The 25,536-nt window shown below is 37.1% G+C and overlaps 1 protein-coding gene across 1 annotated transcript in view; it reads left to right on the top strand.

The window, feature by feature from the left end:
• DLGAP2 (DLG associated protein 2) overlaps positions 1-25,536 on the top strand; it is a 452,324-nt gene that overhangs the window by 378,735 nt on the left and 48,053 nt on the right. Inside the window, 2 exon segments of the mRNA XM_058177539.1 lie at positions 15,485-15,632; positions 21,619-21,838. Coding sequence (XP_058033522.1) covers positions 15,485-15,632; positions 21,619-21,838 — 368 coding nt within the window.

Raw genomic sequence — 25,536 nt, 5'->3', positions numbered from 1 at the left:
TCAAAAAATGTAGTTAAGTCCAGTCCTCCCACAAAGAAGCTTGCCAAAGACTTAGAGGTTCTTCTTTTAGCTTTGCCTTGGAAAGGTCCTTCCATTTCTTAGCTGCTCATTGGGGAATACCATCAAAAGCCTTCTGATCTCTGCCTTTCATAGTCCAGGAAGTTCCTGTCATGCACTGTATTTCTGTATCATTCATGACATTTAAAAACCATAGACTTTACTGAAGAGATAAAGTTTTTCATTGTTCAAGGACCTTTTGTAAAAAGCTCGGATGAATGGAAAGTATTCATACATCCACTGAGATCAATTTCAGAGGCAATTTTTTTGAAGACTGCCATTTTAAACTAAACAAATATTAGTCAAATTAGGCAATGCTGTTAGTCCACTAATGAGGAAAAACCTGTCTGTTTGGAGAAGATAAATTGTGCAATTTCTTTAAGTGGATTGAACATCCAAGACAGGGTCGTCAACAAGAAAAATAATTACCAATTTGAAAATTGTGAATCAAATTACCACAAATAAGTCCGATATTCATTCTCAAACAATAGCATCAAAGAAGCTCAGGGAAGAAGTTCATTACAGGTTTGTAGTTTTAAGATTTACAAAAGTCAAAATATTAACAGGAAAAAGGAAAAGTGTCTGAATTGAAGTAATATCCCATGTGTGGCATTTTGAGAATTACATTACCTAGCACGGCAAGTAAGTTATCATAGTCTAAGAAATCAGATTACTGCTGCTACAGTAAAATATAACCTTGTCTCAAAAGTGCCAGGCTTTTTGCTTCTACATTGTTTCTCAAACTGTATTCTTGAATCAAGTTTTTGCTGTTTGTGTCTTTTACATGTTTTTTATTTATTTATTTATTTATTAAATTTTTATACCGCCCTTCTCCCTAGGGACTTAGGGCGGTGTACAGCCAAAGATAAAAAACATAAGAAATATACAAACCAAAAATATAGAAACCAAGCATATTAGAAAATGGCCAATTAAAAATTTAAAATTACAACCCTAAAATAATAAAACCCCGGTTAAAAGATTTAAAAAATTTAAAAATTATTTTAAAATATTAAAAATATTAAGCCAGTCCCGCTTGTATAAATAGATGTGTTTTCAGCTCATGGCGAAAGGTCCGAAGATCAGGTAATTGACGCAATCCAGGGGGAAGTTTGTTCCAGAGCGTAGGAGCTCCCACAGAGAAGGCCCTACTCCTGGGGGCCGCCAGCCGACATTGTTTGGCGGACGGCACCCTGAGAAGACCCTCTCTGTGTGAGCGTACGGGTCGGTGGGAGGCATTAGGTAGCAGCAGGCGGTCCCGTAAGTACCCAGGCCCTAAGCCATGTGTGTGTAGAACTCCATAAAAATGTAGGACAAGCTATTAATCTGCTATGATTGTGAGCTGATGGCAGACAAGTGGTTTAGGAGCTATGTGCAGTCCTCAAATTTATCTTTTAAATCTCTTATTTTTGTTTTTAATGAAAAGGAACTTTAGGGAGTTGATCAGGTAATCAGTGAAGGAGCATTAAATGCAGGAGAAAAGATGAAGGGAGTTTCAGCTCCTCGTCTTCACAAGTACTTCACAAAGCCTTTCCCATGCCTCAAATGCTTGTATTGGCCAAAATAATTGTGGCAAAAAGTAACCCTTATAAGAAGTGCATGAATTGACGTTGGTCCCTTCGGGGAAGAATGTTATGGAGAACACCTGTTGCTGATCAGAAAGAAGGCACCTCCCGTAGGCAGCCCTTTTATGAACTAACTTGTGGCAAAAGCTTAGCATATTTTTCTGTTCCAAATTACTATTTTCTCCAGATGCCTTGGGGAATAAATTTGATACAGAATGTATTAATTAATCCATCCTTCCCTACAAAACAAAATGCAAATGTGTTTAATTTTTCAAAACTATTAGTTGTACATTTTACCTTGAAATTTTTTTATTAATCGTTTGATCTCTACAGAGACATTGTTACAATGAAAAAAGTTGTCATTGTTTGAAAAAGAGATGTCAATAAATACAGAGCAAATTTAAATGTACTCTTTTAACCAAGTCTCAATGTACTGTATTCAGTTGTTTACATGCCTCCCTGTTAAAAATTTCATAGATTTTAAGGAAAATAAGTGATACATCTATGTTCATCTAATAGTTCATTTTATTGGACTCAAAATCTGACCGACCATATTAGCCCAAAATTGCAAAAGTTCAGATGATCACAAGAGAGCATTGAATAGCTAGGATTTTCTATAGCTCTTTGCTGCCAGCTGTTATTAACCTGGATATTTACAATTTAGGTCTCGGTGGCCTGGTTGAGCAAACATCTTCATAGTTTAAATGTTAATGGGTCAGCACTCTTTATGCAGCTGCTTGAAGATAGTTTGTAAAATGGAGAAAGTAGTAACTTTCATTTTAACAGGAAACATCTTGCTGGAAACACTTGAGTTGAATCTGCTTTGCAGCATTCTAGTTGCAGTTCATAAATAGCAGTTATGATAACTCATAATTCTTAGTAGTATATTTGGCTTTGAAATTTTAAAACCATCTGCTTCTCTGAGACTGGTCAAGTCTGTTCTCTTGAGATTATATTATTGATTTTTCCATCTATAGAGGAAAAGGCTGTGCAGAGAAGTATTCTCAGTCACTGCTTTTCAGCTGGGGATTTCCCTTCCAAACTATTTCTTGTTGTGTTCTTATGTTTTCCTAGAAAAAGTCGGACGTGATAGTAAATGAAGAAGGAACCAAACTTTAATGGCATCTGCTGAATTGTATAGTTCTTTCTTTCTATATCACATTCTCTTTGATCTTTCTAAGATCTGTACGTATACACACATGCGCCATAGAGAAAAAGGTGCAATCCTAAAGTTTTCCAGAGAGAGCTGAAGAGTCAGGTGATGCTAAAGATTGCGTGGAATTAGGTCTCCATTCCAGGTTTAATGACTTAAGTCTGGCAATCAGAGCACACTTCAGTTGCAGAAGTGAAACACTTTTCATAGGACCGGGCTATCTACGGGACCGTCTACTGCCGGCTTCTATCTCCCATCGTCCGGTACGTTCCCACAGAGAGGGACTCCTCAGGGTGCCGTCAGCCAAACAGTGTCGACTGGCGGGCCCCCGGGGGGGGGCCTTCTCTGTGGGGGCTCCCACCCTGGGGGACGAACTTCCCCTCCGACTTGACAATTACCTGACCTTAGGACCTTTCGCGATCTTAAACCTTATTTATTTCGTATGGCTGGACTAGCCTGATTTTTATCTTTATTGGATGGGTTTTTAAAATTTTGTGATTTTATGGGGGAGTATGTTTTTTAACATTTGGGCATTTAAATTAGTTTTTTAAGGGATGTTTTTAATTATTGTATGTATTTGTATTTTATCTGCCTGTTCACCACCCTGAGTCCTTCGGGAGAAGGGCGGTATACAAATTAAAATATTATTATTATTATTATTATTATTATTATTATAACTGGAACACTGTGGATAATATCTTGTGGTTTTACAGGCCTTAGGTTAGACAGAGACTATAACAGGTTCTACCAGGTTCGCCTGGTGCGCCAGTTGCGCCCCTTTCTAGACCGGGATGCCCTATGCACGGTCACTCACGCCCTCGTGACGTCTCGTCTGGATTACTGCAATGCTCTCTACATGGGGCTCCCCTTGAAGGGCATCCGGAGGCTGCAGTTAGTCCAGAATGCGGCTGCGCGGGTGATAGAGGGAGCCCCTCGTGGCTCCCGTGTGACACCTATCCTGCGCAGACTGCACTGGCTACCTGTGGCCTTCCGGGTGCGCTTCAAGGTTTTGGTAACCACCTTTAAAGCGCTCCATGGCATAGGGCCGGGTTACTTACGGGACCGCCTACTGCTACCGAATACCTCTCACCGACCCGTGCGCTCTCACAGAGAGGGACTCCTCAGGGTGCCGTCAGCTAGGCAGTGTCGTCTGGCGACACCCAGGGGAAGGGCCTTCTCTGTGGGGGCTCCCACCCTCTGGAACGAACTCCCCCCAGGACTCCGTCAACTTCCGGACCTCCGAACCTTCCGTCGCGAGCTTAAAACACATTTATTCATCCGCGCAGGACTGGATTAGATTTTAAATTTATATTGGTTTTTAATGGGTTTTATTATTTATACTGCTTTTTAATAATTCGGCCTTTTAGAATAAGTTTTTTAATTGTTATTTTAATTTGTATTTATATGTTTTTACTTGCCTGTGAACCGCCCTGAGTCCTTCGGGAGATAGGGCGGTATATAAATGTGATTAATAAATAAATAAAATAAATAAATAAACAGAACTTGAATAAGAATTAGTAAAGGGCAAAATGGACCCAACGATGATAGGAGCCACTCAGGGCTGTGACTCCTAAGCTGGGTGAGTGGCTCCAACAGCTCCCAAGGAAAACATCAGAGCTTTCTGTCCAGAAGAGAGCAGTGCTAGGAACAACTAAAATATTGCACAAATCTTTTAAACTCCCAGGCCTCTGGTAGATTGAGGGAGACTTGTAACATTCATAGGGGTGAGAAGGGATTTTGTTTGGTGAGGGTTGTGGTTTTTTTTTATCATAGTTCATATATAGCAGATAGCTCATATATAGTTCATTAATTACAAAATACTTGAAGAGTTAAAGATCACTTTTTTCTCAGTTCCTTACATTTCCTTTACTTTGGCCAGTTTAAAAATCTAAGCTTCTTGCCTTGTTAATAATTTTTTCCAACAGAAATTTTCACTGTCTGCAATCCAACAAGAGAGCCAGAAAATATAGAAATTAGAAAACTAAACAGGGTAAAATCATTATTTTAACCAAAGATATTCTCTCAAGCAAAGATAACTTTAATCTTTGCCATTTAATGGTTGTTGTTTTTTACTTGCCTCAAGAGTGGATTGCAATTCCTACATACTAATTGACTCCCTAATTTTATCATATAATACCCAGGTATTTAAATGAAGATTATTTGAGCTGTATTTCTGAGAAAGCCAGAATTTTAAGCTTTGGATTGAATGGTATGGCTGTGCAGAAAAGAGATGGCTTATTTTTCTTATATTCAAACCCAAAGTAGTTTTGAATGAATTTGAAAGCATTAAATCGTTCCAATACAGATTACATGAATTAGAAAAAGCTTAATGTGAACAACTTTTCTTTGTGTTGTACACTTTTCCACCTATCCCTGGATGGAAACAAATCACCTCTGCCACACAACGGTTGTAAAATAGATATGGCAAGGAAATAGCATGATCTTTTGTCTTTTTTAAGAACAGTTCTTTCTGAATTAGTGTACACCCAGGTGTGACCTGTGTATTTGTACATCAATTTTTTAAGGTACAAGTAAAAGCTCCATCAAAGCCCAGTCTTCCTGGGACTGTGGACCTCCTTTCTAGACTAGACCAGCAAATGTTTTATGAATGTTTAAAACCGAAAGGGAGGCCAGATTTGTAAAAGTTCATTTAGTAAAGTCTGCTGTGTGTTTTACAAGCATGAAGATCTATTTAGACCTATTTAGTAACAATAGAATTATTAAATAGAATTAACCGTACAAGACAGAATGTTGATATCCTGATTCTATAATTCTGTAGCTTGATAGGAGAATGGGAACTCAATTCTCTCATTGCTTTAAGAAATATTATTAATTGAAATAATTGCTAATTATTTCAATTAATAATAGATCACTTTCCCAATGAGAACTTATTAAAAAAAACAAGAAAAGGAGCTAAAATATATTTCAAACACTTAAGTGCTTATAAGTGTGTCCATCGAGCTAGGTGATTTTTCCATTTTTAACGTGCTTCTAAAATTACATGTGTTCAATTATGCAAAAGGCATTTAAATTCCAGTGGGAAATTTAAGTGTTTTTAAATTTGATTTTGTTGACAAAATTGCTAATGTTTACCCAATCAGGTGCATTTTAGATATATAAATTGGGAGGCTGTACCTTCCTTAGTTTAAATTTGAATTCTAGCGATATTAAAGAAACCTGTATAACTTTTTTCCAGAGCTTGAAATTCAGCCTGCCTATAAAATCCTTTGACATATATTAGTTTTACTGCCATTATGTTTATGAAGAGAAGGTGGATCTTTTAAAAATTTCCCTCCTTGTTTCTCTTAGCTTGATTAACATTTATAGCCTCAAAAGCCCTTTTATGACAGCCTAATCTTATATATCTTGATGTAACACACAGTGTGTCTTACACCAAGGCAAGACTATGAACAAGGTTTTCATACTAAAACATTTGAATACCTCTTTTTACTCTCTCAACAGTCCCTGCCTATTAAGTAAAAAACTGTTCATCTGCCACACAAATAATATGGTTAATTGATCTCCAGTATTAGCGATCTTATTCCTAAAAAAAAGAAGAAGCAAACAAACAAAATATTAATCTTACATTAAGACCCATGTCTATTTAATTAAAAAAAAGATGTATTTTCTCATTCTGGGATACATTGTTTCCAAATATAAATCAAATTAGAGTCATGAGAAAACTAATTAGATTTATTTGCACTTTATTCTGAATGCAGGGTCATCTTTGATCCACTTTTGGAAAGAGTATACCATTTAAAGACTCCTTCCACCATAATGTGTCCCTTTTAAAATTATTTGATTTTCCAAGTATACATGCTGTAAAACTAATAAATCTCATCCCTATATTTGGGGTATAAGAATTTGCTAGAATAACATTCTAAGAAATACTGGAACCTCTAGGAAATAAATAAAATGTTTCAGGGTTGCGCATAAGCTTTTCCATTGTTGAGCTTTTCCATTAACTTCCCAACCTTGGCCTCTTACAAATATGTGAGCAAAAACGTTATTAATTAACAGAAGCCAAAGAACTAGCTATGCTTTGTCTACTGTTGACATTAAAAACACAAATCAGTGATGCATCCTTTGGAAAATTCTATTATAAAACACTCGATGTTTTAGGGAGATGGTATTTAACAAGCCCAAATGTATTTGACAGTTAGGTCTGTTATCCATAAATCTTTTTTTCTGACAATGGTTGCTCAACAATGATTCTTTGAAGTTGCATTTCATGCTGTTCCTTGAAGAAGCAAAAGGGTTCTTGTCCAATTATTTCTGTCCCAATTGGCAAGCTCTTTCATAGTGTTGTCAGTCTCTTTTCCTTGGTTGGTTGACAACATCACTTTTAGATTGGCTTTCCAGGTAAGAGCAGTTTCCAAAGTAGAGTTGTCTTTCTGCAGAGAGACATTTACGTTCTTTGCTTTCAGTGATATAGATGTTCAGAATATATCGTCTATATTAAGACTCTGGGAAGCAAAAAGGCAGATATGCCTTATCTGTAGCATAAATAAGCATGAATGTAAACTGAAGCCCAGAAATAATAGATAATATTTCTGCTTATTCTTGCCCTTGACAAAGAGCCAAACGTGTTTTCAGATTCATTTTAAATATTGTGGTAAGCTATGATGTTGGAATCTGTTATTCAAATTCTGAAAATCACATAAACAGCCCCAGACAGAGTATGAGAATATTATATATAAAAGATAAATGGTGTGTGAATTTATCCTAATTTAAGATGCTTTTGGTGAAAAGAGAAGCTGAGATGCTGTAGCCACAGTCAGCAATCCATCTTAGTGAGGAATGTCTACTACTGATTTACATTTTGCATAAACAGAATAAACTATATAGGACACAATATACTGAAAGAGTTTGCTGGTGATCAAGATGTTTTTAGAGAGATTGAGGAAAAAGTCATGAGAATAAAGGTTAGCGTTGACCTTTAAAGCCACAGTTAGTGTCAGCTCTCTACAATTCTTAACATTTAATCTTAACTACATTATCCAAACATAGCAGCAAAATGTATTCTCTATTGTTTCATTGGTTTATCAAATTTTGACAATTGTTTTACAGATCTGAATTTACAGAACATTATTTCAGAGAACTCCCAATTTTTGGCCTTTCATAGTATTGCTTTTAAAAAAAACACAGATGGTATGAGTACATTTAGTAGAGAAAAGCAAATCAGTGTTTATATTTCTTAAAATTCTCCATTTGTTCTTGTATTTACATACTGCACTTTTTTGTGCTTGTACTTTCAAGAAAGTGTTGACTTCTGATGACTACCTGGAGTCTACCTCTTTAGTTTGATAATTTGATACTAATATAGATAATGGAACTAATTTGGAATGAAAAGAATATTCTTTTCTATAAACTATAAAAGACATTTTAAAAAAAACATTAAGAATTAATTCTGTCTTTTTGAGATGAACCCTGGAATCTAAACAGAAACACACCTTCTATCAGATGGCTCTAAATGCCTAACTAAATCGTCCTTCATCTTCCAATTGTACAAATGTTTCCCAGAGAGTAATCTAGTGATTCTGATCATATTAACATAGCTTATTTACTTAAAGCTGAACCTGGTACATCTGGGAATGCAAATGACCTGAGAGTGCATCCTATTACAAACATAAGAAAATATAAAAATGAAAGATTTGTTAAGTTTGATATCTTGTTGCAACAATACCAAGAAACTTCATGATGAAGATGTTGTTGTTGATGATGATGACAGATATAAAGTTTATATCTTGTCTTTTCTCCAGCAGTTCAAGGTATCTTAATTGGAATTATTCCTTCATTTTATACTCATAACAACCAGGGGTGGTATTAACTTACCTTCGCTACCGGTTCGCAAATGTGAGTGCACGTGCCACCTCCGTGCATGCGCACAGCCTTCTGCGCATGCGCCGAGTGTCAAAAACTGGAGCCTCCCACAGCCACTGCTACTGGTTCCCCTGAACCGGATACAACCGGCTGAATACCACCACTGATAACAACCACGCTGTTAGGAAGGGTGACCTGAAAGTGATTCATCTTAAGTCTTCCAGTGAGCTTCCATGGCAGAAGGTTGACTGTAATCAGAATATAGTATATTCTTTCTTAATCAGTATACTGCAGTGACTCTCATGTGCCTATGCAAGTGGTATTGAAAGACATAATGCTTTTAATATATAGCCATCAAGTGTGTTAATGATTGGTAGTCTAATCCCATTTGATAACATCATAGCTGGTGGTCATAAGAGCAGTATTTTTTTAAAAAAATTAACTGTGCTAATTAAATAAATGCTCTCTTTTTATATCTCTTCCATCATTCAGTTTCATTGATGAGTCTAGTTATCAGAGGAGGAAAAAAAGAATTCTAATTCTGTTTTATCCATATAATGGATAATTTTATACATCTCTTATCATATTCACCCCACTGAATTGTATTTTCTGAATGAAAAGGCACAAAATATCATGGAATTACAAGGCATTGCAATATTGGCAGTTTTATTTCATCACGATATTGGGCTTTGTCATAATGATAGAGGTAGACTGATATTCTCTTTAAGCTTTCCACAACTCCATAATTCTATTTTAGGCAGTCCACTATCATCCCTGATCCCATCAGCTTGTAGGTGAAGATAAAATATTTTGTCCCCATATGCACTATCCTGACTCATTTTGTTAATATCTGTTCTCTCTGTTTGACTATGTCCATTTGGAATTCATGATTGTTCCTTTTTTTATTCCAACCACCCTGAATAATTTAGTGTCACCAACTTGTTCATCTTAGTGCTTACTTCTGACTCCAGATCATTTATGAAAAACATCAGCAGCACTAATCCCAATATTGATCTTTGCATCTCTGATTGAGAGAAACATCCATTTATTCCTACTCTCTGCTTTTTGTTCTTTAACCAGTTACCGATCCATAAGAGAGCTTCTTCTTATCACATGACTGCTAACTTTGCTCAGGAGTCTTTGGTGAGGGGTTTTGTCAAAGCCTATTGAAAGTTCAAGTAAGCTATATCTTCTGGATCACCCCTATCTACATGCTTGTTGACACTGACAAAGAACTCTTAAAGGTTAGTGAGAATAGGATTTATCTTTGCAAAAGCTCTTTAGCAAGACTTGTTCTAAATGCTTATATTTCCTTTGTGCAGGTGTGCTTCCTTTTTTATTGTCATCCTTTGCTGAGAAAACTTTCTTTTCAGTTATAATTCCATGATAAGGCCCGTTAACCATGCTGGTAACCACTTAGATTTGGTAGCACATTTCCAAACTGCAGCACATACTCCATCAGAGCACTTATTATTGTATATTTGAGAAAACTCAAAGATTATAGAAATCAATTCTAAACTAAACTCGAATTGTATTTAACTTTTAATTTTCCTTTTTTAATTTATTTCATTCGTTTTCCTCTCTGAAAACAAATGTTAGTAATTTTCTGCTTCACAATGTTCTATTTATATATAAGTGGCTTCTTTAAAGTGTTGTCAATAGATGCAACATACATGCCAGAGCCTCTGGAAGCACATTTCTGGTATTTCATCTAAAGTGCTGCACATCCCTAATTTTCACCTTTATCTTTTTGATATGTCTTTTTCCTGAAAGATGCTTCTTAGTATTCCCCAGAATTCAGTTTAGCACATGTATGTGTTTGAATACTAGTACTCTGGGCTCTTTAGGTTAAAGCAGAGCTTATTCTCTTTTCATTCATTCATTCATTCATTCATTCATTCATTCATTCATTCATTCATTCTTCATTCATTTGATTTCAAGGCTATCCAATTCCAAAAGACTCTGAGCAACTTATAATTTTAAAAGAATATCGTACATAATATAAAAACATCATCACCCAAACCTAGCCATACAAATAACCAAAAATCATCAGTGACTTCACAAGTACTTTAACCCTAGGCCTGGCAACAGAGTCAAATCTTCACAGACCTATAAAACATTTAAAGGATGAGAACCATATGTATCTCTAAGGGGGGTTGCTATTCCAGAGGTTGGCAGCAGCAACAGAGAAGATATACTTCGTCTGTCCCACAGCGTGATAATATTTAATCAAAAAAAACCTCAACAACCACCCTAGAATGTACCTATTCTGCCCAATTGTGCTGCATTACTATCTGCACCTCTGCTTTTGGCTCCTGATGTAGCTCCCAGTTGATTTTCAAGGTAGCCCCATGTAGATCCCATTGCAATAGTCCAGTCATGAGGTGCCTAAGGTATAAGTGACCATCTGAAGAACCTCCCAGTTGCAGAAAAGGCACAACTGCATATGAGGTGGGCTTGTGCAAAAGCCTTCCTAGCCAAGCTGCAATTTATTCTTCAAGAAGTACAGTAATTACAGATTCAGGAGGACCCCTAAATTATGTACTAATCTCAAATAGGGAAATGCAGTCCCTTCCAATCTCAGGTTTGAGCCTGATTCTGTTTTTCTCCCTCCTAACCCAAATAGCCTTCAGACATCACATTAGTGCATTGACATACTCACGTGCACAGTCTGAAGTTTTATACAATTGAGTACTGACCCCCAAATTGAGAGATCTCACCTAGTAGTTTGATGTAGTTGTTAAACAAGAGGAGTGAGAGAGTCTAGTCCTGAGATTACCACCAACAACCTCCATTGTGGGGCTGTTAGGTTTTACCTCTTCTCCATCCTTAGCAATATGGATCTGAACCAATCAGGAGAAGAAGGCCAAAGACTGTAGCAGAATACCCACAACTCCTGAGCTCTGCATCAAGTCCACAGGGATACCATACTTGATGGTATTGGAAAATATTGAGATCAATGAACACAATGTTGGATGCATCATCTCCATCCCAACTCCATCAAAGGTAATTAACAAGCATGACCAATGCTATTTCAATATTGTATCCTGGCCCAAGATCTGTTTGGAATGGATCCAGATAATCCATCTTCTCCAAAAACCCTCAGCAGCTGCTATTAAACTACTTTCCCTTTAACCACAAAAGGAAATCCAGGATGAAAGAGTCTACTGATGGCCTCTTGAAAAGGGATCGTACCACTGCCTCCTTCAAAGCCAGAGGTACTCTTTTCAAGAAGCTCAATCACAATCCAATCACAGTTCACTTCTTGGGCTGCCTTGACCACCCAGAAGGAGCATAGATAGAACAAATAGATAGCCAGGGTCACAGTTCAGAGGACCTTATCCATGTGACCAGGATTTACAGAATCAAACTCAGTCCAGATAACATCATAGGATGATGTCCCAGGCAACTCACGTTGTACTCAGACTTCAAGATTGTTTTTTGTCAGAAAGCATGACTATTCCACACCACTGCTCTACAGATGTTCCTCCTATCTGTCTGTCTCTCCTATCTACAAATGCAATAAAGGCTGAGAAATAATGTTTGCTCAATGACTTTGTCTCAAATATCTCCCAGGGCTTAATAGATATAAATCACTTCTTCTCATACTACCACTTGCTTCATTATCTTGAGATGTCCCATTTCTTCTTTCTAGTGTGCAGAACAATTAGTATTTCAAAGAAAGCTGCATTTTAGCATTTAGACATTTATGAAAGCTTAAATTCGGTTCCCAGGAGTTAATGGCAACATGCTTAAATCGTTGTTAGGATGTGCATATTCATATGTTCCAATTTAACATCATTTGATTTTGATGACTAAGAAATGACTAAGTAAATGACCAAATAAATGACTAAGATTTTGATGACCCTTATACTCCTGGAGCCATATTGATTCACCTCTTATAAAAATGAGCTCTTTGCTCCAAATATTATTACAACCCACAGAATAAAAGAGATGGAAGGGAAATTGGAGGTCTTCTAGTCCAAGTCCCTATTCAAGCAGGAGACTCTATACCATTTTAGACAAATGGTTTCCTGTCCCTTCTTAAAAGCCTCCAATATTTGGAGCATCCATAACTTCTGAAGGCAAGCCGTTCCACTGATTCATTGTTCTTACCATCAGAAAATTACTCCTTAGTTCTAGGTTGCTTCTCTCTTTGTTCAATTTCCACCCATTGTTTCTTGTCCTGCCTTCTATTGCTTTGGAGAATAGGTTGACCCCCTTCCAATATTGGAACACTGCTATCATGTCATCCCAACACTCAAAGGGGTAACTGTTGATCCCTTTGAAATAGATGACTTCTAAAGGACCATTTCTCTGTTCTTTGCTGATTGTCCTCTTTGCAGCCTTCATTATCCTTCTGGAAACATGACATTATTTATCAAATCCTTGATGTGTCTTTAGGTAACAGTCATTTAAGAATCTGGCAAGAGTTTTTCTTATAAAACTCAAGCTCTATGTTTATTGTTTTTACCACTTCACTGTATAGTATGCTAAGAGACTCCCTGGTAGCTTCCTTTCCCAATAAAGTATCTTTCCTATTTACTTTTTCATATAGTTCTATGCATATTGCAACAGAAGAACCTGTCCACTAACTCCTGTACCTTATCTTGAGTAGATGTATATCAGATTGCACTTTATTTATGTTGCGAATTTAAGCAGGTTGCCCGAAGAAGACTTAAATACTATTCAAGATTTTGCCAAGCTACCAAATGAATGGATTTAATGAGAGTATAATCTAAGCTAACATTAATAATATTAAGCTATGCCTGAGGATAAACTGAGGCAATGTAATTTTATTTGAATAATTCATAGTAATGTTTAGCTGCAGCATGTATTAACAGTAGCACTATAACAGGTGTTAAGTGTGCATTGTAAAAATAAATAATTTTATCAAGGCATGTTGCCTTGGTAAACATATTGCAGCTCTCAGTTTACATGACTAGCACGTGTATATTTCAATGCTGGATTTGGTAATTTAACATTTGATTTGACATATTTAACAGAAGATTGCTATTTTTTTCCACCAAATTCCATTCACAGTAGAAATCAGCAGTGTGCCGTTAGTTTCTCTTTCTTTCTTATTCCTATTATATACTGAAGAGAATGTATGATTTTAATAGCGTTCAACTCTCCACTAGATCCAGGCAAATTTATTTCAGTCCTGAAAGTTGTTTTAAGTATAGTGTATTGAATTTCAGACATTTTCCACAAATATTTACAGCACATATCTTATGCTTTAGTAATGAATTAAACATGGAAATGCTAGGATTAAATAAAAGGGTTGAAATTTATAAAACCATTTGTTATAGCTGTCATTTGGTTGTATGTGTTACTTAAGTTTTTTTCCTTTTCCCAATGTTTTTTAAAATTTTCTAGGTGTCTAAAGGCATTTTTAATTTAACATGTTAATATATACCATTCAAAGGAAAAGGTCTTTTACACCGAGTGCTGACATTCCAAAAATGCAATAAGACAGTACTGCAAAAGTGTAACCATTTTAGGTCAGATGGATGTCAGCAGGAAAGGCAGAAGTATTTCGACACTTAATTCTTCCATTGACAAGAATACCCTCTAAAAGATTATTAGAGCCTAGGAGGGGTCTTTTACTCTTTTGTTCTCCAATTAGCTTTTGCTAAGTTTGCTATTTTTACTGGTAAGCTTCTGTGTGAACTGGACCCTCTACATTTTTTATGAAAATAAGAATAATAATTACAAGGCAGTTTCCTAATAAATACATTTAGGTAATTATTTCCTAGAAATATTTAGTTTCAAGGTACAGTTAGCAGTAATAATATATAATGTCATTTATTAGGGATTGTATTTACTTATTGGCTTACTCACTTACATGCTGCTTCAGACGCAACTGTTCTCAATATATTGTTTTTCTATTATCCAAGAGCTGTGCTAATTAAACCCAGAGTTACATGCTAGCTGTTAAGGGTAGCAAAAGTTTAAACTTAACTTTTCGAGCACAGCAAATCTATATTTGATTTAAAGTACGTGCTGTTTAAATTAGTTTACAGAAAGTCCTCCTTTGGGATTACATATAAGCATCAGCCCTGGGCCTGAGACATCTTTCTTAATGAAATGGGCAGCACAACCATTCCCAGGGGTTCCACTGCAAATGAATGAGAGGACTGAGAACAAATTAAATAGTTTTTTCAATGTAGCAGAGACTCTACTGCACACAAAATGATCAACACTTTTGAACTGGAATATAGTACAAAGCCAAGAGAGAAACAAAGATCTCAAACGCTAAGCATTAAAGAAAGAAAGAACTAACTGGCAGATCATACTTTGGAGGGAGCTGTTGCAGAACGAATTCGAATTACCAGCAAGGGGCCATTCAGTACCATTATCAGTTATTGCTGTTATAGGTTATTATTGCAGAATTGTTAAATTATTTAATATAAACTGAATGTTATATACTTCAAAAACACATAGGGGAAATGATCTTTGGGGCTGTTAAGCTTTGGGGAAGTTTTGTTCTAAGCCTAAATTGTGAGTATTCCCTGAAGTAAGATGTCAGCAGGTTTCAGAAGAGCTTCACTGATCCGACTGTTTCAGAATCCTTAAGAACTTATTATCCTATTAGAGTATATAGTAGAATTTAGGTAGGGCTGATCTAATAAACATCCTGTTTTGACCAGATGGTTAGTACTGACTGGGCCAAAACTTTACCTAGCAACAGGAGAGGCCAAATCCGTCATATGTTTTTTTTTTCCATTGGAGCATTACAATTGTCAATACTATGCCTGCAAATACCCACTACGCAGAAATCATTTATTTTCTTTATTAAGCTACGTTATATAGAACACTTTTCAGCTCTTTCGGGAATGTTTTTGTCATAGTTTTTTCCAACTTTGTTTCTATTTTTCTTTAATAGTCAGAGCTATCTGCAAGCTACAAGTGAAGTGCCTGGTGGCCATACCCTGGATCCTTCGGCAAACTACAATTCCCCTAAGTTTCGATCAAGGAATCAGAGCTATATGAGAGCAGTAAGCACACTCAGTCAGGCCAGCTGTGTTAGCCAGGTTGGATTCTTTTTCCTGTTATGCATTTTACAATAATATTAATAATTATAGGGTTTTAAAGAACAAATTCAGGAGTTTGACCACATGTCCCAGGTTTATCATCAATAATTTCTACTGGTTATTTTCCTAAGCTGAAAGCTTTGTTTATGTGCAATTTAATAAGGTTTTGTCACGGAAACCAGAAAAGTCTCAGGCTGCTTACACACTGAAGTTTGTAAATAGTAGTTTTCAATGGTTTTACGCATTCACCTAACAAGAACAATTCATAAGTGAAAAAAATAACTTATAGATACCAATTATCTGCTCCCTTACTGTATATTTTATGGCAAATGCTTTCTTTCTTTGATACCATATATGTGAAATAGCCCCACTGAGTTAATAAATCCTTAAATCAGTGTTTGCACTGCACTAACAGTAATTTGCAATATATTATAAGTACAAATAATTAGATTGCACTCATTGATACCTGCACTTATATATACAAAGTCACAAATAAAGAAACATATATTTTTTTGTTAACTAATTTAAGAAAAAGCTGAATTGGAAACTTAAAGGGAACGGTCGGCCTGTGAGCCATATGTATTTTCAGAGCCCCATTTTTGCAACTACATTGTCTAAAAACTACCTCAATTTTGGGAAATAATCCATATAGATTCATTGGTATAATTTTTCACCTTTTAAAGGAAACCGCAAATTAAAGTGGATTCATAATACCTTTGCAGGCATAAACCACATCCATTGACTCTGTTCCTTGATCAATAAGACACTAGAAAGATCTTTCTCATCCAAGGACACCATCAATATTTCTCCCAAAGCCATATTCTTCCAGTCTTTGTGTTACTTTCAAGAGAACCATGTTCTCTTGCAGTCCAAAGCAGTCCAAAGCCACATAATGTTAAATTTTGGTGCATCTGGTTTTGGTATCCCTTTCATATTTAGAAATGAAACCTTATGCCGCTAAACAAAAGGAAGATAGGAAAACATTGAACGATAAAATTACGGTAATAGAATTGAAAGAGGCAATCAAAAAGCAAAAAATTAATAAAACCTCGGGACCAGATGGAATTTGGGTGGAAGTATATAAAACATTTCAAGAATCTTCAGAAGAAATTATGTTGGAAATATATAATGAGATATCGGAGAGAGCCAAAATGCCAAACTCATGGATGGAGGCATATATAACATTAATCCCAAAAGAAAATACAGACAACACATTCAAAACTATAGGCCAATCTCACTGTTAAATGCCGACTATACAATTTTGGCAACAATAATGGCAAAAAGATTAAAAAAAATACTAAACAAAACTATTCATTTGGATCCAAATGGGTTTCTACCCAAATGACAAATTAAAAACAATACAAGAATTATAGTGAATATATTAGAGTATTATGAGGCCCATCCTGAAAGACAATTGGCATTAATATTGATGGATGCACAGAAGGCGTTCGACAACTTGAACTGGCAATTTCTAATTATTCAATTAATTGGGATGAAATTTGGCAAAAAATTTACAGAAATGATTAGGACAATTTATTCAAATCAAACCAAATCAAATAAATGGAGATCTAACGGAAAAAGCCACATAATGTTAAATTTTGGCGCATCTGGTTTTGGTATCCCTTTCATATTTAGGTATAAAAAGTAAACCGGAGTAAGAGTTTTCTTTTCTTGTAGGGGGCATGGTAGCCTGGTGGTTAAGACACTGGGCTCTTGACTGGAAGGTTGCCAGTTTGAAATCCAAGTACCATATGTCTGAGCAAGCTCCAATTCTTGCCCCAGCTCCTGCCAACCTAGCAGTTCTAAAGCATGCAAATGCGAGTAGATAAATAGGTACCACTTCAGTGGGAAAGTAACAGCAGTCTGTGTGCCTCGGCTTATAGTCATGCTGGCCAGTTGACCACAGAAAGCTCTTTGGACAATGTTGGCTCCCTTGGCTAAGAAACGGAAATAAGCACCACCACCCTACAGTTGGACATAACTGGACAGGATAAATATTTAACTTTTATCTTTTTAAAATATTTTTTGTATTCATTCAATCACTTTCTGTGTAGCATTGCTATGTAGCTGTTATAGCTGAATTCCAACAGGTCCAGTTGTGATCGCACACCGTTACTGTAACAGGCTTAATAGTTGAAATAGCTATAGTTAGGAAAATCTGAGCAACATGGGAGAAACGGATTCTTACTAACTTTATGCCGCTTTTTAACAACAGTCCCAGTGGCTACTGATGGTATAGTTTTCACTGTTGCAGATACGTGCAGAGCTGGTTTGCAGAACCATGGCAATCAGCAATCCAGCATCACCTCTTCCTCCTTTCTTTTGCAAGGCTAAAAAGAAAATGTAGCCAGCACCGTTGTGGAATCTTATGCTGCATAGAAGGCCTTCTGCACTCTTGAACACCAAGATTGATCCAAGATTTCTTTGCCTCCCATCCTGGCCCTGTTCAAACAAGCCCTTGAAACCTGGCTCCCCCGTCCCCCAGGATGTGGGTTAGATAGAGTGGGAGGTTTCAGCTTGTTTGGTTTTTTTACTTATTTTCTCTGGGTTCTCTTTTGCTGTTATTTTGGAGCTTTGATTGTACTTTGTAAGACAGAGTCATAAGAAATTGGAGCAGAAATACCATATTTTTCGGTGTATAAGACACACTTCCCCCCCATATGTGGATGAAATGTCTGTGCATCTTATACAGCAAATGTTGCTGAAGCGCCGCCCACCTGCTGGCCCCCACCTGCTGGCCTCTGCCTCCCAGCAATTTGCCTTCTTGCAGCAAATAACAGCCTGGTCAGCTTCAGCACAGCCTGATTTAGCACAAGATCCAAGGTGGTTGGATCTGCTTCCCGGAATACCGCCTATCAGCTGTTCCAGACTGCAGGGATTGCCACCGCTCATTGCCACCATCGCCACCCATCACCGCTGCCTCCTATCGCCACTTCCATGTGCCCTATTTTTGGCTCCATGCCTTCTGTTTTTGGCCTCTGCACACCCCATTTTCCACATCCCCCTCTGCCTGCCACCTGGAACAGGCCAAAAACAGGGCACATGGAGGCCGAAAATGGGGCGTGCGGAGGTGACCAAAGGTGGCAGCAGTTATGGGTGGCGATGGCCGGTGGTGATCCCTGCAGCCTGAAACAGCTGATAGGCAGTATTCCAGGAGGCAGATCCAATTGCCAATCAGCTGCTCATGTTAAATCAGGCTGTGCTGAAGATGACCAGGCTGTTTGCTGCAAGGAGGCAAATTGCTGGGAGTCAGAGACAGATTTTTTTTCTTGTTTTTCTCCCCAAAAGCTAGGTGCGTCTTATAGTTTGGAGGGTCTTATAGTCCAAAAAATATGGTAAATTGCTGAATCACAGGTGCTCTTGAGTTATATGACCTCGTAACAATTTTGTATTATTAAATATCAGAAGAAAAGGAAGAACAGGCTGATAATTCATTTTCTGTCATATTCCAATTATAGCCCACTGGCTATAATCTATATTCCCCACTTGGTCATGGTTCTGTTTTAAAAATAAGGCTAGTGTCTGATCTACAAGGTAGACCAGACTAGGAAACCAAGACCCTATAGATCAGGACTACTTTGATTGTAACAACGATAGTAATAGAATGTTGCAAGTCTGAATATAGTTCCCTCTCCCTCACTTAGTCTTCATAAGAACTAGACACGGGCTTGTATGAGAAGTTTTTTCAAGTTATTTTCTTGGCCCCTACTCAAGCCCTACTTATCTGACTATTGCCTTGGTAGTGACTCTTCCTCCTGTGCTTCAAGGCTGTTCCGTATACCCTTCTGGTATGACAAGAGAAATGCTATATCCACAAGGCATTTGGAGTTTGCTAGGTATATCTTCTACCATTTCTGCAGAAGACCAAAGGACAATACAAGCTGAGGGTAATGCAGGTTTGATAGAAACAGTTCTTCCTCAGATGTTCTCCATCTTATGCATTCTTTGTACCTCTATAATAAAGCATCCACCAATACTGCAGAAAAGAGTAATATGCCATTTTTGCTCTCCCCTTCAACAGAAAACAAAGATCCCTTCTGCTAGCAGATTGGGTTTGTTAGTAAGGAAATAAGACTTTCCTCTTCATCATACTTACAATTGTGCGAGTCCATTTTTCTTTCTTAATAAATCTTTGTTTATATCAAACAATTCAAAATAAAAATGTTTGTCTTTCCAGAGTGCCTTTAATACGATTAGAATTTATTTATTTATCACATTTTTATGCCGCCTGACTCCATATGGGAGAATTGAAATAATAATTGCAAGCACTGAAAATAATTGATTTGAGACCAAATTCATTGTGGAGGTGTACCTATGGAGCATGACTATGTGTGGATAGATACACCTCGCTGAAATTATTTAATTAACAATACAATACATGTTTAATCAACTTGTCTCCCTTCTCCTTCATATTGGCATAGTTCTAGCAATATTACTGGGGTGAGGAGCAAAGTGTCAACAGCTAGAACTGCTGATGGGCATAGCTGCCAATTGGGCTATGGTCAAGAAAAGAAGCGGGAGATCCAAATCCCTTCAGATGTTGGTGATTTCTACATCCAGCAGCCCCATTTGATGGAAATGTTGCTCAAAATATCTAGGTTATCCCAAGTGTCATCCCCTGGTCTAGGATTTCCCTGAAACAGGCATTTCTTGAAACATTTTTTTTAAAAAAAATAATATAAGAAAAGCAGTATGCTTTGGTTCTCCTCATATTTCTCCCTACCTGATCTTATTGACACCATTAAATGCAGTACCAAGAGAGAACCTATATGGCATGGGAGCAGTCTCTGTTGTACTAATTCTTACTTCTTGTAATTCCTCCTTTTGCACTTCGCATCTGATGTTGTAACAATGTGCTACTCTCCTGGTAGTAGGATGCAATTCAATTAGAACTCTTAAAAGGGGGTTATTTTGAATTCATATCTAGAAAAGTCTGGCTGCATCAGATGATTCTCGATGGTGGTCAGCTTTGCTGACGTCCAACGTTACTCCTTAGATGTATTTGAGTTCCACTCCCATTTACACCTGTAAGGTACAGAATAAACAGTATTTCCTGGATTGACCATTGAACTATCTGAAAGAAATGACAGCTGGAATAATACTTTCCTGGTCAAATATAACAGAAGACAAAATTTTCCATTTATGGTCTGGGGAAATTCCACTTAGTCATGTTGTCCCTTTCATCTTCTGCATCAGGGAATAAAATCTCACTTTGCAGTTTAAAATACAGAATAATTTCCTATCATATCCAACTTTGAGGAAATGATCAGCTCAATCACATGAAGATCAGGTTGGCTCCAGGTCAGAGTTAGCTAACTAATTATAGTCTGAACAAATTAGTGGCCTGTTTGGGGACTTAACCTATTCAGCTTTCCTAGTTCACACAATGAACTAAAGGAAGGAAGGGCAAACTAAAGGAAGCAAGCACACGACCCAGAACTCACTGCTGTGTTGTCACAAGAATGGTAACTTGTTGCTTCTAAATATGAAGAGTTGAGGAATTATTTTGTCATTTTTCCTAAAACTGCTTACTCATTTAAGATTTGAGAAAGGCGGCATTTTAGCTATAGTTATATTTCTGTTTTATTTTCATTTGGATGATTCCTTCAGAAAGGCAAAATAGTGGCAATGGGAATACAGGTTAACAAAAATTAAGACAACAATTAGAATGCCTCAGCTTCAGGACACTCTTCCTGTTTATTTAATGTAATGTAATGTAATGAAATTAAATACCAATGTCTGAAAATGTTCTTTCAGGCTAATTCTCAGATTATAGCAAAGAGAAGCTAATTTCAATTAGTTGATGTCTACTGCTGCATTATAAACAATCTTTAGGAGGGAGTAGAAGGGGTAAATGGGGTTATTGCATTAACTATATTGAAATAAAGTCTTTCTGAGCTCTGATAGTGTATTGAAGCATAATGCATTTCTGCAAAGCCAGTGGGGGAAAAAAACCACACCAAATGCAATGTTGTTGTTTATCTAGATGAGTGAAGCAGAGGTCAATGGGCAATTTGAATCTGTTTGTGAATCAGTGTTTAGTGAAGTTGAAGCTCAGGCCATGGATGCCCTCGGCTTGCCAGGTTGCTTCCGAACCAGAAGTCACAGTTACCTGCGCGCCATTCAAGCTGGTTATTCTCAAGATGATGAATGTCTTCCTTCAATGGCATCTTCTAACATCACCTCAACAATCAGGTCAACAACAGGTGAGTATTCTTCTTTATATATTTTATATAAGAGTTGTGGTGGCACAGTGGTTAGAATGCAGTATTACAGGTTAAGTCTGCTAACTGCTGACTGCCAGCATTTCGGCAGTTCAATTCTGACCAGCTCAAATTTGACTCAGCCTTCCATCCTCCCAAGGTCAATAAAATGAGGACCCGGATTGTTGAGGGCAATATACTGACTCTGTAAACTATTTAGAGAGGGCTGTAAATCACTGTGAAGTGGTATATAAGTCTAAATGCTATTGCTATACTTTGTAATCAAAAGTCTTACATCTAAAATGGTGGCAATTCAAAAGAGGATGGATGAATTAATTGAAAGCTCCATGTGCATCTCAACCCAGTGATGAGCAAAAAGAAAGCTCTGATGTGATTTTATATTTTGCATACTTTTACTGTATTCTTTTTACATGGTATGTTGATTTAGGTTGATATGCTGATTTTATAATCAATTTATATTTTGCATAATTTTAGATAGTTGGGACTGTGTGCAATCTTTTAAGCCTGAGCTTTCTCAGCTCCATGGTAGGTTTCAAACCCTGCTCACTCCTTTTATCCTTGAAACTGGTATCTTAGGTGTCTGGAGGACACTGAAATGATACCAGTTGCTTTGCTGTCTCATGATTCATAAGACTCCTTAGATATTGATGGAGAAAGTGGCAGAAGAAGTGGAAGGGAAGGACTGAAAGAAAGAGAACACAGTTCCTGCTCCAAGCCAAGTACACAAAGAAACCTGAAAGCACCCTAACGAAGAGGAAGTACATACATAATTGTGGTCATGACATTTATATTAAGGCTTTTTCATATGTTTATAGCTTATTAATGGTTTTTTAAAGAGAATTGTGTTATGCTAAAGCTTAGAGCATCTCAGCATTCTCTCTCTCTCTCTCTCTCTCTCTCCTCTGATTACTCACCAGAGGATTCTGCAGAGACATAGTTTTTCATTGTTTAATCCCTCTGATGCACCATGCAGTAAACTTGGATATAAGCTGCACAGTTACAAGACCATTCACTTTTTAGTAGCTTTGGGAGCTCTGGGTTACTGAAGACTGCCCCAGGAGGTTGTCTCGACTCCTTCAATCCAAAACCTTCCAAACCTGCTAGAGTCAGAAGTTGTTTCCTAACAGTTTGGTGAAGAGGTCCCCAAAGCCTTTAAAATACCATTCACTCTGTTAATCAAACATGGCCATGCTGCAGCCATCCAGATCAAGCTACAGGTTCCTGTAGGTAAAATGTGTTTTTACTTAAAACAAAATTAAGTTAAAATATAGATAAGACTCGATATCCAGATCAGCTGGCTTGAATTAACTTTCTTCTTTATTTAATTCAAGCCAGCGGGTGTGGATTTTGAATCATATGAAATCAAATTTATGATTTGTTTCATCCTAATACAAACAAGAGGTTTGAGGGGCAAAGAAAGGTGAAAGGAAAGTAAACCAAAGTCCATGGAGAGCCTAACAATGATGGGGCTCCATCTTTTCCAGAGTATGGTTTCTGTACTGCGACAAGTGATCCCTTGAGGACTGTTGACCTTTATTTGGAGCTTATCAATTTTCCTTATCACAGGACTTCTAAAATCAGACTCATGTGAAATAGACAAATCAATAAAGGGAAGTAGAAGCTTCAGGGGCAAGCATTAACAGGGAGGAGAAAGTAGTACCAGTTCTTCTTCAAAGTGACTTCCCAGATTCTACTATCTTCCACTTTCAACTTTTCCCCGAATCTCAGTGTATTACAGCTCTTAGATTCACTCCTCTCAATGGATGGAGAATCCCTCCCCCTTCCTTTTAGTCTTTTCTATAAATAAATACAGATAGTATTTCAGAAGTTTTTATTTCTATAGTTTGAAGTTTCCTTTCTCTTTCTGATGTTCTTGCATGATTCGTGTTTTTATTATATTTCTTAATGACCTTTGGAAATTATAGTTCAGTCGATATGACTGTTGTTTCTTAAAATTAATTAGCACCCCAATACCTCACAAGGCTTTATCAGTGATGGGGAAAATTAGACGACATGTATACTACACACATTTATTTCAAAGTATTCATACTCCGTGTTCTAATTACTTCTACTTTGACCTACAGCATGTTCTACCATAAGACATGTTTGTCGAGACAATATGGCAGATGTTCTCTCTTGATGTATTGGGTATACCTCCCATAATCCCAAGTCAGCTGGACCATGCTGATTGCAGTTATGGGAATTGTATTCCAATATAGTTGCAAGGCTTAAAAATGGAAAGTGTTTGTACCAGATTACAGTATATGATTAATAAAGATTTTGAGCTCAAAACTCTATTCAATTGTTTTAGTTCCATAGCCTCTCCTCTCCTCTCCTCTCCCCTCCTCTCCTCTCCTCTCCTCTCCTCTCCTCTCCCCTCCTCTCCTCTTGTAGAACAAAATTTTGCAAAACATTGTTTTCCGATTCAGCCTGTAGTCCTTACAGGAAGCTTACTGCAAGCCAGTGTAGATAACTTTGATACAACTTTACATATTCTAGAGCATAGCTTTATTGCATGGAAGCAATAAGGTCAGTATCGATCAGTTTGAAAAACTATAATAGGATCAAATTGAAACCTTTACTTTTAGTTCAATAGATTTGATAGTTGTTTGACATGTTCACTCTCCCTTCCCTAAATCCTGCTGTGCTGCCTCATGATGATGGGGAAGGGGATGTTCCTGAGAGGGTTGATTGATGAACATTGGGAGAGTATGCCAAGAGAATTTCCCAGCAGGATCACTCAAGGTCTTCCTCCCAGCTGCTGAGCAAAAGCAAGCAGGGACCTATAGTGGGCAACAGTGATATAGGAAGATGCCAGAGGCATGTGATCATTTTAGTAATCACAGCAATCAATTCATACTCTAAGGCAGAAGGCAGTGGTTAACCACTTCTGTATTTTTTTTACCAAGAAAACCACATGAATAGAAAATATAAAATGACTGACATTATAATGCTGAATGATGGGCCCCTTGAGTCAGATGATACTCAACATGCTACTGAGGAAGAGCTGGAGATCTTTCAGAGTACAAATGATGTTTATGTCATGGCTAAATGAAAGCCTTTGGGGTTCTAGATGGTGATGTTGCCGTACAGAAAAAGAAAATTCAAAGCTGCAAAGACAGAATTATAGTAGAAATATGGAGCGTAAAAAGCATGAACATGGGAAAGGTTAAAACAGTGAAAGATGAAATGACTGCAAATTGATATGTTAGGCATCAGCAAATTGAGACGAAGTGGGACTGGACACTTTCAATCAGAAGATTACACTATTTATTACTCGCAACATGAAAAACAAAGAAGGAATAGTGTTGTTTTTATAATTAGGAAAAGTATATCAAGAAGAGTACTTGCTACAATGCAAGTTGTAATCTAATGCCAAAATAATATTGATTATACTTCATGGACACATCTTTAATATGATAGATCATTCAGGTTTATGTTCCAACCACTGATGCAGAAGAGAAGGTTGTTGATTTCTGTGATCAAGTTAAATTTAAATTGATTAAATTGGATGGAAGCAAGATGAGCTGCTTTTGATTAGAGACTGGAAACCAAAATTGGAAACTTAAGAGTGGTAAATGTAATTGGATTGTACGAAATGAAGCAAGAAACCGATGTATCAATTTCTGCCACTCCAATGATTTCTTATTGGCTAACACTCTTCAAGCAACCAAAAGGAT

Source organism: Ahaetulla prasina, chromosome 1 (genome assembly GCF_028640845.1).
Source record: "Ahaetulla prasina isolate Xishuangbanna chromosome 1, ASM2864084v1, whole genome shotgun sequence".
Taxonomy (NCBI): domain Eukaryota; kingdom Metazoa; phylum Chordata; class Lepidosauria; order Squamata; family Colubridae; genus Ahaetulla; species Ahaetulla prasina.
The sequence above is the reverse complement of the archived record's forward strand: the minus strand, read 5'-3'. Positions and strand labels throughout refer to the sequence as shown.